This window comes from Capricornis sumatraensis, chromosome 8 (genome assembly GCF_032405125.1).
Source record: "Capricornis sumatraensis isolate serow.1 chromosome 8, serow.2, whole genome shotgun sequence".
NCBI lineage: Eukaryota > Metazoa > Chordata > Mammalia > Artiodactyla > Bovidae > Capricornis > Capricornis sumatraensis.
In genome coordinates, this window is record NC_091076.1 from 5,234,994 (window position 1) to 5,247,366 (window position 12,373).

Genomic DNA, 12,373 nt, shown 5'->3' on the forward strand with positions numbered 1-12,373 from the left:
TCCAGAACCCTTCTAGCTCAACACTGGCCTTCATCCCCAGAAAGGAGAGCCACAGGCCTGGCTCTCCAACTGGCCAGGCGAAGAGGGCTCCCCAAACACTGGGCCCCCCTTCCCAGCTCCTCTGGGTACCAGTTGGCATTCACATCTACTCCTGATTCCAAATGTCCATGGAAGAACTGCTCTCCTGCCATCATGCCTGCCTGGCTCCAAGTTCAAGTTCAAATTCAAGCACAGCTCATGTTTGTTAGGCAGCCAGGCCTTCCTCTCAACAACCCCCTGAATCAGGTACTACACGCTTACTCCTCGCTTAGTTGTGTCCAAGTCTTTGCGACCCTGTGGACAATAGCCCGCCAGGCTCCTCTGTCCATGGGAATTCTTCAGGCAACATACTGGAGTGGGTTGCCACACCCTCCTCCAGGGGATCTTCCCAATCCAGGGATCAAACCCAGGTCTCCCACATTGTAGGCAGATTCTTTACCGTCTGAGCCACCAGGGAAGCTGATCATCCCTTTTTACTGCTGAGGAAATGGAAGCACAGAGAGGCTGAGCCAATTTCCCAAGATCACACAGCCGGCACATGAGTTAAGGTTCCATAAAAGGAACACTGCACACAGAAAGCCATCACATGATTGAAAAGTGAAAATGTTAGTCGCTCAGTCATGTCCGACTCTTTGTGATCCCATGGACTGTAGCCCACCAGGCTCCTCTGTCCATGGAATTCTCCAGGCAAGAATACTGGAGTCCCAGGTTGCCATTTCCTGCTCCAGAGGATCTTCCCAACCCAGGAATCGAACCTGAGTCTCCTGCATTGCAGGCAGACTCTTTACCATCTGAGCCACCAGGAAAATCACTCTAAATTCTGGGTATGCCCAAGAGAGCATTTCCTCGCTACCCGAAGTCTTCGGCAGGCTCTCAACTGAAGACCAAAGCCGTGTTATATGTCGCGAATGTTGCCCTCCACACGCCTTGTCCTGGACGGAAGCCGCCCAGGCACAGTCTGTGTCCATTTCCCTCTGTCCCAGAGGCCATCCCCCTAGCCCAGGGCCTCCTCCGGAGCCCTCACCACGTGGCTTTGGCTCTTGACCCCCGTGGGACACTGGACCTCAATTCCACAGCCAAGAGGAGATCCCCGAGTGATCCCGGGGCCTCCTCAGCTGGCCCCGGAATTCCATCCTCCCTACCGGACACCCCGAGCTTCGGAAGACCCTGGTGGCCCTCCACAGGCACTGTTGCCTTCCGGCCGGCAAGGCGCCTGCGCCAGATCCTCGGAGCCCTGCCAGTGACATTCAATAGGCTTCAGCGCCTCGTTTTCTTCATGTTACCCTCGCATTGCCAGCCTCTGTCTCCAGGCAGTGTTTGCAGCTGATACCCCGCATGGCGTCAGCAGTCAAAACCCGCATTCCACACATGATTTACGTCCGCCGGGATGCGCAACGACACACACCAGCGGTGCGGCCACTGGGGAGGCTGCAGGAGCAGGGAAGGCAGCCACCGCGCTCAGGAGACAGGAGCAGGGCGGGGGGTGGGGGGGTCCTTTTCATCAAACGTCATCCTTTAACATGACACTCTGTCTGCGGCAAAGAACAGAGGCTGGGAGCGGGGGGGATCCGCGTCCCGAAGCCCCCCGTCCGCCAGGGGAGGCATCACTGTGTGTGACATCTGAAACCCTCAGCCCCACTGGGTCCTCGCTGCATCTGTCATCCAGACAGCCGAGGAGGACCCCTTGGGGCCAGAACTCCCTTCTCATTCACGCCTGCGCTCCTCTGGGTGAAGGACACAAGGAGATGTTTGAGGACCACCTCCAATGTCCAGAAAGCCACCTTGGGGGCAAACCCTTGAAATGCTCTAAGAAGCTTCTGGGTTGCTTCTCGACTTCAGTTAGAACATTTAGGGAATTCTGTTTACCCTTTCCCACCCCAGCTGCCCCCAGATCGCTTCAGCTTCTAACAAGCTCCAAGGCAGGAGCTACATAAGCCGCCCTTGACCCCCTAGAATGAACCCTGCATCAGTGGGAAGCAACTGGGGTGTGAACCAGCATTATAAAAACCGGGCCCTGGGCATCCCATTCTCATGCAAACCAAGATTCCTGTCCATGGCTTCTGTCTCTCTAAGCTGTTCCCTCTTCTGACCTGACACTCTGGTCCTGGACGGGGGCATATGGAGCAAACGCAGGTGGACGCAGCCTCAGTGTGACAACGTCCTGTCTGCCTCTATGCAGCCCCCCGCCCTGTCCCTCGCTCCCACCCAAGCAGGGGCCCCTCGGAATGACAACAAGAACACTCTTCTTCCACGAGCTTGGCATTCTCCAGCTGAGTCATTTGAAAAAGTGTCCTTCACAGCTGGGGAGGGGGCAGTTCTGACCAAACCAGGGAAGGTGGCCCCAGTGGCTGACTCCCAGGGGCTCTTTGGGAACTGGATCAGCCCCAGCCCTACCCCACCCTACACCCCGCACACCCCCCGCACATCCCGCCCCCGAGGGCTTGCTTCCGACAGGAAAGACAGGCTTTGCTGCTAATCCCCAGTTCCCCTCGTGGGTATCGGGTATCGGTGTCAGCTCCCCAGCACAGAGCTTCCAGTCCTGGGTATCGCCTCCTCCAGGAAGCTCTCCCACCCCTCTCCCTGCAGTTGATGCCTACAGAGGGTACACAATCCTCTCAAAGGACTCGACCCCAGGCAGCAGCCCCCAGAGTTCAGAGGCCCCAACTACTGGGATGGTGGAAACTCCAAAGAAGGCTACAGTGCCCACTTGTTCTGGTTGGAAAGGAATCGGGGCCTCCCCCAGGGGGTGGCAGGATCCTCAGACAATGGAGGCAAACCCAGCCCCGTGGGCCTGACCCAATGTCAACGGCATGAATGGTGGGCATGGCTACTGTTTATGTAGACCCACTCAGTGCATGGGGTCCAGTTCAGCATTTGCAACTCCTGTTGACGCCCTGGGTTCTCCACAGCTTCCCTGGCAGGGGGTGGTCTCGACCCGCCCCCACCCCCCAAATCACAGATTAGGAAGGGAGGGACAGAGCGACAGGGCCCCAGGGCTACACCCCAGGGCGGTCTGGTCAAGTCCCTTCTGGAACTCCAGGCTTCTCTGGCTGTGCCACTCCACTGGGCCGTGACTCTGGGCTTCCATGAGGGTTCAGAGCCCATTTCTGCCCACACCCCACTCGTGGAACTTTGACGCAGGAAGGCCCCTTAACCAAAGCAGCTGCACAAGGCCCCCACTGGGGAAGGCACTGCTGCGCCAGCTACCTTCCTGGGGTTGTGTCTGTCAGCTACAAATTGGCACGCGGCATAGGCACTGCCATCCGCCTCTACCAAGATTAGGTCGTGTGCTGCTGCGGCTGCTGACTTTCAACTCGTCCTGAAAGGAGCTCGGGGTGGAGAGTAGAAATGGAGGCATCTGTGCTCCAGGAAAAACTGGCAGGACGGGCCTTCGGATGGTTAGATATTTTCAGACGCCCATTTTATGAGCCAATTCTTGTATCTCCTCATATCTAGAAAAGCGCTACAGCCCTTCATGTGACGTGACATCTGTTCCCTGTGACTAGCAGAAACCTTCTGCAAAACTATGCGCTTGATTGCACGAACTTCTTCACCAAGATCACATATACACTGACCCTTTCCCCTACCTCTTTCTCAGCTATCTGAGGTGCTATCTCCGGGCTATCGTCCTCATTTTACCCCAAATTAAACATAACTCACAATTCTCATACTTGTATTTTTTTTAAGTTGATATATCCATCCCTGGTCCTTCCCCAAATGCCCACATGCAGCCTGGTTCTAGATATTTGGAGTGGGCGGAGATGGCAACCATACATGTATGCCCCTCCCTCTCCCAGAGCAGACATCACCAACCGATCCCACACAGGGCTCAGGCAGACAGCACCCATCGATGGCAGAGAACAGACAGCAGATCCAGATCCTTCTACCTCCGGGGCCAGGCCCCAAGCCAGCCCTCTCACAGCAGCGAGACTCGGAAATGGCAAAAGCACAAGTAGAACAGAAATGCCCAACAGGAGGAAGATGATTTGAAGGTCTGCACGCTGGATAAAACATTCTTCAGGCAGTAAACACATGCTCTTGAAGCACTGTGTGTGCGTGCTTAGTCATGCCCGACCCTCTGGGACCGCATGCACTGTACCCTACCAGGCTCCTCTGTCCATGGGGTTTTCCCAGCAAGAATACTGGAGCGGGCTGCCATTTCCCCCTCCAGGGGATCGTCCTCACCCAAGGACCAAACCCACATCTCCTGCGCCTCCTGCACTGGCAGGTGGATTCTTCACCGCGGAGCCACCTGGGACGTATCTCATATAACTGCAAATGCTCCTGCAACACTGTCAACTGGAATGTACAGACACATACGGCAAGAGAGCAGAGAAAGATACACCAAAATATCTCCACTATTTCCAGATTTCCCTTTAGTTTCTGCGATACACAAAGCAGAAACGGCTCCATAATTTGCAGGGACCACTGCAGAGTGGAAATGCAGGGTCCTCTCAAGTCGACAGCAGAGCACAAAACAAGGCTCTTCTGAACTTGGGGCTCCGTGTGCCTGCACAGATCAGACACCTGTGAGGTCGGTCCTGACACCAACTTGGCTCCTGCCACAGGGCAGCCACACAGGCTGTTCCTCCTCTCTGTTCCATCTCCCTCCTCGCTGCTAATCCCCAACGCTCAGCTTAAACGGTGCCTCCTGCGGGGGACCTTCTCTGGCCATCCACCTCAGGCAGTCAGTCCCCCCGACCCACCCCCCTGTGCATTACAGTAAGCCCCCGACACACAAGCCGTCAAGTTGCGAACTTTAAAGATGCGAACGTGCATCTGGTTCCGGCAGGGGATCAGAACCTGTGCCATCCAGCCAGGTGTGACCGACACTGCAGCTCGCCCTCCGTCTCCTGCCGCTGACCATCCTTCCGCTCTGCCGTCTCCCACCTCTCTCCCTCCCCGAGTCAGTAACTCTTCTGGCCTGTTCACTCTATGCCAGCCCCTTTTCGCCCCCTTTGCTGTTGTACTGTACTACCGTCCTTTTCAAGGTACTATACTGTAAGGAAAGAAATGTGTTAATTTTCGTGTTTGTTTGCTTCTTATGTATCACTTGCATGAAAAGTGGTATAAGCCTCTTACAGTCCAGTGCTATATACCCGATTGTGTTAGCTGGGTTCCCTTGGCTAACTTTGTTAGACTTACCAACAGAGTGGACTTACCAACGCACTCGCAGAAGGGAACTCATTCAGATTAGGGGACTCGACTATATTCTCTGTCGCAGCCCCTTTCGTGCATCTTGCATTACTCTGATCCAAATCTGTTGACAACTTTTATTCGCATGTGTGACCCGTCAACCTGACCCAACTGGCCCGTGTGCTCTGTGAGCGGCGGGGAAACAGGCCTGCCGGCTCGCTACCTGCTTTAACCCTAGCACGCAGCAGGCGCATGGGAACGGCCTGGGGGTATATGGAACCTAGCGGATGCCATGTTTTTCAGATTTGCCATCATGAACTTTTGTTTTAAGTCCAGGACCAAGTTCTGCTACTGCTCCTCCCTTCTGCCCACAGCCCACCAGGAAAGCCCTCGGCTTCGCTTTCTCTCCCTCAAGTGGGGCTGGCCCAGGGGTGGCTGCTTCCAGTCACCTCTCACCACCCCCCTTGCTGGTCTGGCCCAAGTTCACCCTGGTGCTGCCTGGCTGTGCTGGGCCCTGGACGTCCCCAGGGACAAGCTGTATCCTGGACACACATCATTTCCAGAAGAGCACACCCTGAACCCCACACCTGGCAGTAAAGGCCCCCAGGCAGAGCCCCAAGATGGGTAACACTTCGTTACAAATAATCACAGCATGAGTGCTTGAAGCAGCAAGCGTGCGACAAGCAAGGGGGAGAGTAAAGAGGCGGAAAAAGGTCAAAAGCAAAGAATATCACTCGTGCGGGGGGCGGGGGGCGGGAAATCATGTAAACTTCATGCATCCGGAAGATAACTCCCGTTGAGGATGTGTTCACGACCTATGTTTCCAGGGGGTGGGAAGGAAGGGGGTGATTATGGCAGGAAGATTCCATGGGAATGGGATGCAAGGGTCAAAATGAATTATAGGATTTCCCTGAGGTCCAGCAGTTAAGACTCTGCTTCCACAGCAGGGGGCACAGTTTCCACCCTTGGTCAGGGACCCAAGATCCCACACTGCCACAGTGTAGCCAAAAAAAATAAAATGTTTTTTAAGTGAACTATAAGTTCTACAGCAACGCTTATGAAAAAGTAGAAGAGCAAAGACAGGAGCTTTCGGGAGGGCCCAGGGTGCCACGCAGCAGGGAGCCCTCGGAAGAGGCGGGAGGAGAGGCCGACGTGTCTGCCGCTGCCTCCCCTGGTTCCCGGCACACCGCCCTCCTTACCCTAACAGTTGGCAACGGCCGGCTTTTAGGGTGTGATCACACAAGCAGGCAGGGTGCGCGGCACTCGGGGTCTCAGCCCATCCGGCACGACCTCCTCTTACAGACGGGAACCCCAGGGCGCCCGTCGGGCAGCAAAGCCCAGATCTGACCCAATCCCCGCGGCTTGGAGCCCAGACCGTGTGAGCCCCTCCCTGAGGGAAGCAGACGGTGGGCACCCAGGCTGGTGGCCGCCCCTCCACGGCTCACCTGCCTTGCACGTCTGGCCGTCGTCCTGAAGCTGCACCCCTGTGGGGCAGGCGCAGGCATAGAAGGGCTCCCGCGGGGACAGCAGGCACAGATGGGAGCAGCCGCCGTTGTCCTCCTCACACCGCGTGTGGTCTGCGGGAAACGGGGCGGGGGGACACGGTTCCGGAACTGACCCTCGACCCACACTCCCGCCTCGCCCGACGTGGGCATCCTCCCCGCCCCTCCTCCTCCTGCTCTCAATTTCCTACAATGAGAAACCCCGTCTACATCAGGGCCCCTCCAAGGCCACCTCCACCGTGCAGGCCACCCCCAGCCCTCGCTGGCAGGATCCCAGGACCTGCCCACCTGGCAGCGGTGCCGCCCTGAGTCGGGGGTTCCTGCAGCAGAGGCCTGTTTTATCTGTCATGTGCTTGGACCTCATGGGCTCTGCACAGGTGCTCGGTGGCCACACAGGGCTGAGCCTCCCGATGCTGGTGATGAGACTTTTAGCTCTCCCTGGCACAACCATCAAGCAACTGAACTGACACTCCCGGCATCTCGCTCTGCCCAGGACAGGATGGGGCGGGACCCATGAAACACCAAGTGCTGAAAGTGTTAGTCGCTCAGCTGTGTCCGACTTTCTCCAGGCAAGAACAGTGGAATGGATTGCCATTCTCTTCTCCGGGGGAATCTTCCCAACCCAAGGATTGAATCCAGCTTCCATTTAAGGACCACGGAGCTCTCCCCAGAAAACAAGTTCAGGGAGCCCCACCCCTGGGGCCCCACTTAAATTCAAAGTTGGAACCTTCAACAGCATCGAGGCCAGAATCCACCCCTCACCCTCTGTGGTCCCCATGGGACCTGGTGGAGGTCCCCATAAGGGCAGGTGATGGTCCTTGAGGGAGTGGGTGAACCCAAGTCCCTGGCCCTGCTGGCTGCCTGTCACAGGGGCTTTTCACCATCAGAGATCCCTCCACGACCCCATGGGGAGCCCAGGCTGAGAACTCAGACCTGGAGCAGATTTTCCACGAGTAAGTATGTAACCTCCACCGGGCCTTGACAAAACAGGGCAACCTTCCTTGGGAATCCTTTGCCACCCCTGAGGACAGCCCTGCCCTAAGGAGCCCCCGCGCCAGCTCTACAGAGGGACCTCTCCCAGCCTGCCCCCTCCCCAGGTGAAGACACCAGCCTCCCACGCTCAGCCCCTGACTTACAATAAGGCTGCCGCTCCGGGCTGAGCACTTGAATATCCATGGGCGAGTAGAGAGCGCTAAGGATCTCCTTCCTCTTGTCTCCAGTTCTCTTGTTACAGGCGTGGATGGAGCGGGTCTGCCAGTCTGTCCAATACAGAGTGTCTCCGGAGAGCGTCAGGGCAAAGGGGTGCGTCAGACTGCCCTCCACGACCTTCTGCCTGCAGAGGCGGGTGGAGAAGCCATCAGGGGGGATCCCCACTGCATTCCCCTTCTTGTAAGCCTTCCATCGTCGCTGGTGACCCATCGACATCTCACCGGATCATGGAGCGGCAATGGAGCAGCCTGAGACCCCAGCATCCCAGGAACCCTCCATCAGGTTGCACCTTCCAGACCCAGCCAACCTCCCACCACCCCAACAGTGACATGGGCGCTCTTGCACACATAACTGCTCCCCATCCAACCTGATTCGAGAATAGAGGATGCCGGCAAAATACCCCACAAGGAAGAAACACGGAAGGGAAGTGGCAAGCAAGAAGCCACACCTGGTGGCAACACACTGATGACAAGCACATGTCCTGCCTGACGCTCTAACAGCTTAATACAAACCAGAACAAAAGTACCTTGCCCTTTCCTCTGAAACCAATAATTTATTTACCAAAGCAACTTAAACTTGCATCAATCTGAAAATAAAAAAAGGTAGTCTCTTCTGTGTATTCAGGGCATCCCAAGTGGCTCAGTGATAAAGAATCCGCCTGCCAATGCAGCAGATGCAGGAGACGTGGGTCCCATCCCTGGTTCAGGAAGATCCCCTGGAGAAGGGAATGGCAACCCACTCCAATATTCTTGCCTGGGAAATCCCATGGACCGAGGAGCCTGGCGGGCTACAGTCCCTAGGGTCGCAAAAAGTCGGACACAACATAGCGACGAAGTACCTACAGGGACAGGGAAGAAGAGTTCTGTGTATTTATAATACCCAGCAAACAAGAACTTGTGTTTTCATGAAATTATGGATGCTGGTAATAGAATCATAATTTACACAGCTGGTAGCATGCAATTACCTGGTTTGATGACTCTCGCCCCACTGTAGGGTAGGAGGCAGGAGCTGTGGGTGGCCACCAGCACGTGCTCAGCCCCAAGTGCAGCACCCAGGAGAGAAATACTTGAGAGGCGCCACTGGCTGAAGACCACACCCTCATGCTCAGTGGCAATCTGACCCGATTGCTTCGTCCCTGTTTTTTTGTTGTTTTTTTTCGGCCGCGCCACATGGCACATCGGATGTTTCCCCTGCCAGGGATCAAACCCGAGCTCCCTGCAGTGAAGTGCACAGTCCTAACCACTGGATCACCAGGGAAATCCCTTCCCCGTTTCTTTGATGTCACTTTTTTAAAAAAATTATTGAATACAAAGGATCATTAGAGAATGTGTTCAGTCACTAAGCCGTGCCCGACTGTTTTACCAACCCATGGACTGTAGCCTACCAAGTTCCTCTGTCCATGGGATTTCCCAGGCAAGAATACTGGAGTGGGTTGCGATTTTCTTCTCCAGGGGATCTTCCCAACCCAGGGATCGAATCCTGCATTGCCGGCGGATTCTTTACCACTGAACCACTAGGGAAGCCCTCATAAGAGAACACTATACCAACAAATCAGACAACCTAGAGAAAATGGATAAATTCCGAGAAGCACACAATTTTCCAAGAGTGAATCATGAAGAAACAGAAAACCTGAACAGACCAAGAACTAGGAACAACATTGAGCCAATAATCAATAAACACCCCCCAATCAAAAGTCCTGATCCAGATGGTTTCATAGGCGAATTCTACCAAGTATTTAAAGAAGAGTTAATACCTATCCATCTCCAATTATTCCAAAAAATAGAAGAGGAAGCAGAGAACAGTTATCACCAAAAAGACAAGACACAACAAGGCTGGGAGGGATGTAGAGAAGAGAAACCCTCGTGCGTTGTTGGTGGGGATGTAAATTGGTACAGCCAGTATGGAAAACAGTATGGAGCTTCCTCAAAAAACTCAAACTAAAACTACCGCACAATCCAGCAATTCCATGTCTGAATAAGTTCCCTAAGAAAATGAAAACACAAACTTGAAAAGATATAAGTATCCCTGTGTTCACTGCAACTGTGATTACAATGGCCAATGTATGGAAGCAACCTCTGTCCACAAACAGATGAACTGAGTGAATAAAGAAAAGACGGTGTGTGTGTGTGAATAAAATCCAGAACACTATTCAGCCATAAAAATAATGAAATCTGGTCATTTGTGGCACCATGAATGGACCTGGAGTATTATGCAAAGTGAAAAAGGGTCAGAGAGAGAAAAGCAAATACCATATGATTTTCTTGACACGTGAATTCCAGAAGACAAAAGGGAAACAGACCCACAGATACAGAGAACAAACAGGGGGTTGCCAGAGGGGAGGGGGTGGGGAAACAGACGAAATAGACGGAGGAGATCAGAGGTACAAACTTCCAGCTACGAGATAAATCAGTCACGGGGATTTATACAATGCCCACATAAGGAATATGGTCAATAATACCATAATGAGTTTGCTTGGGGATGGATGGTTAACTGTTCTTGCTGTGATCATTTCATAATTGAATCACAATGTTTTACACCTGAAAGGAATACAGTAATATTGTATGCTAATTATAACTCCATAAAAAATATTAAAAGCCCAACCTCGTAGATATAGAGAATAGACTAGCGGTTGCCAGAGGTGGGGTGGTGGGTGAAATAGTGGAAGAGATCAAAACACACCAATTTCCAGATTTAAAGTAAGTCAGTCCTGGGGGTGTAATGTACAGCATGTACATTAACAATACATAACAATGTACAGTTAAAAATATTGTATTGTATTTAAAAGTTGCCAAGAAAGCAGATCTTGTAAGTTCTCATCAGAAGGGAAAAAATTGTAACTATGTATAGGGATAGAACTGGACATGGAACAACAGACTGCTTCCAAATAGGAAAAGGAATACATCAAGGCGGTACATTGTCACCCTGCTTATTTAACCTATATGCAGAGCACATCATGAGAAACGCTGGGCTGGAGGAAGCACAAGCTGGAATCAAGATTGCCCGGAGAAATATCAATAACCTCAGATATGCAGATGACACCACCCTTATGGTAGAAAGTCAAGAGGAACTAAAAAGCCTCTTGATGAAAGTGAAAGAGGAGACTGAAAAACTTGGCTTAAAGCTCAACATTCAGAAAACGAAGATCATGGCATCTGGTCCCATCACTTCATGGCAAATAGATGGGGAACCAGTGGAAACAGTGGCTGACTTTATGTTTTGGGGCTCCAAAATCACTGCAGATGGTGACTACAGCCATGAAATTAAGACACTCCTTGGAAGAAAAGTTATGACCAACCTAGACAGCATATTGAAAAGCAGAGACATTACTTTGCCAGCAAAGGTCATTCTAGTCAAGGCTATGGTTTTTCTAGTAGTCATGAATAGATGTAAGAGCTGGACTATAAAGAAAGCTGAGTGCCAAAGAATTGAGGTTTTTGAACTGTGGTGTTGGAGAAGACTCTTGAGAGTCCCTTGGACTGCAAGGAGATCCAACCAGTCCATCCTAAAGGAGATCAGTCCTGGGTGTTCACTGGAAGGACTGATGTTGAAGCTGAAACTCCAATACTTCGGCCACCTAATGCAAAGAGCTGACTTATTTGAAAAGGCCCTTATGCTGGGAAAGATTGAAGGCAGGAGGAGAAGGGGACGACAGAGGATGAGATGGTTGGATCGCATCACCTACTCAATGAACATGAGTTTGAGTAAACTCCGGGAGTTGGTGACGGACAGGGAGGCCTGGCGTGCTGCAGTCCATGGGGTCGCAAAGAGTCAGACATGACTGAGCGACTGAACTGAACTGACTGATAGGGATAGTCATTAACTAAACTTATTAGGGTCATCATTTTGCAATATGTATGTACACGGGGGAAAAAATGCAACTATGTGATAAGGATAGATGTTAACTAAACAACCAAACTTATTACAGTCATCATTTTGCAACATACGTGTGTAGCAAATCACTGTGTAATACACCCAAAATGAACATAATTGTATATGCTAATTATATCTCAATAAAAACCAAAACCGAACAAACGAAAAAAAAATGTCTTGAGGTGAAATTCACATAACACAAACTAACCATTTCAAAGTGAATAATTCAGGGCCACGTAGCACATTCATAATGTTGGGCAACCACCACCTCCAGCTACTTCCCAAACATTCCCATCCCCATAGGAAAACCCCGAACACACCAAGCAATTAATCCTCATCTCCTCAACTCTCCTGCCCCCACAGCGCCTGCTGACACCAGTCTGCCTTCTGTCCCTAAGGACTGGCCTGCTCTGGACTTTCCGAATAAACGGAGTCACACAATATGTGGGCTTTGGTGTCCAGCCTCCTTCAGGAGCAGTAAGTTTTCAAGGCCATCCGTGGCGTGTCATCTCTCTGTTCACTCCTGTTGTGGGTGAGCAATACTCCGTTGCACAGATGTGACTCACCTCACGTATCCATCTAGCATTCATCTGTTGGTGGGCATCTGAGTTGTCTCC

At 52.5% G+C, this 12,373-nt stretch overlaps 1 protein-coding gene across 1 annotated transcript in view; it reads right to left on the minus strand.

Moving 5' to 3' along the window:
- Nucleotides 1-12,373, minus strand: part of LRP5 (LDL receptor related protein 5) — a 121,951-nt gene that overhangs the window by 63,098 nt on the left and 46,480 nt on the right. The window contains exons 4-5 of the mRNA XM_068978258.1: nt 7,814-8,010; nt 6,621-6,752 (exon numbers count right to left, since the gene is read on the minus strand). Coding sequence (XP_068834359.1) covers nt 6,621-6,752; nt 7,814-8,010 — 329 coding nt within the window. The remainder of the gene's footprint in view (nt 1-6,620; nt 6,753-7,813; nt 8,011-12,373) is intronic.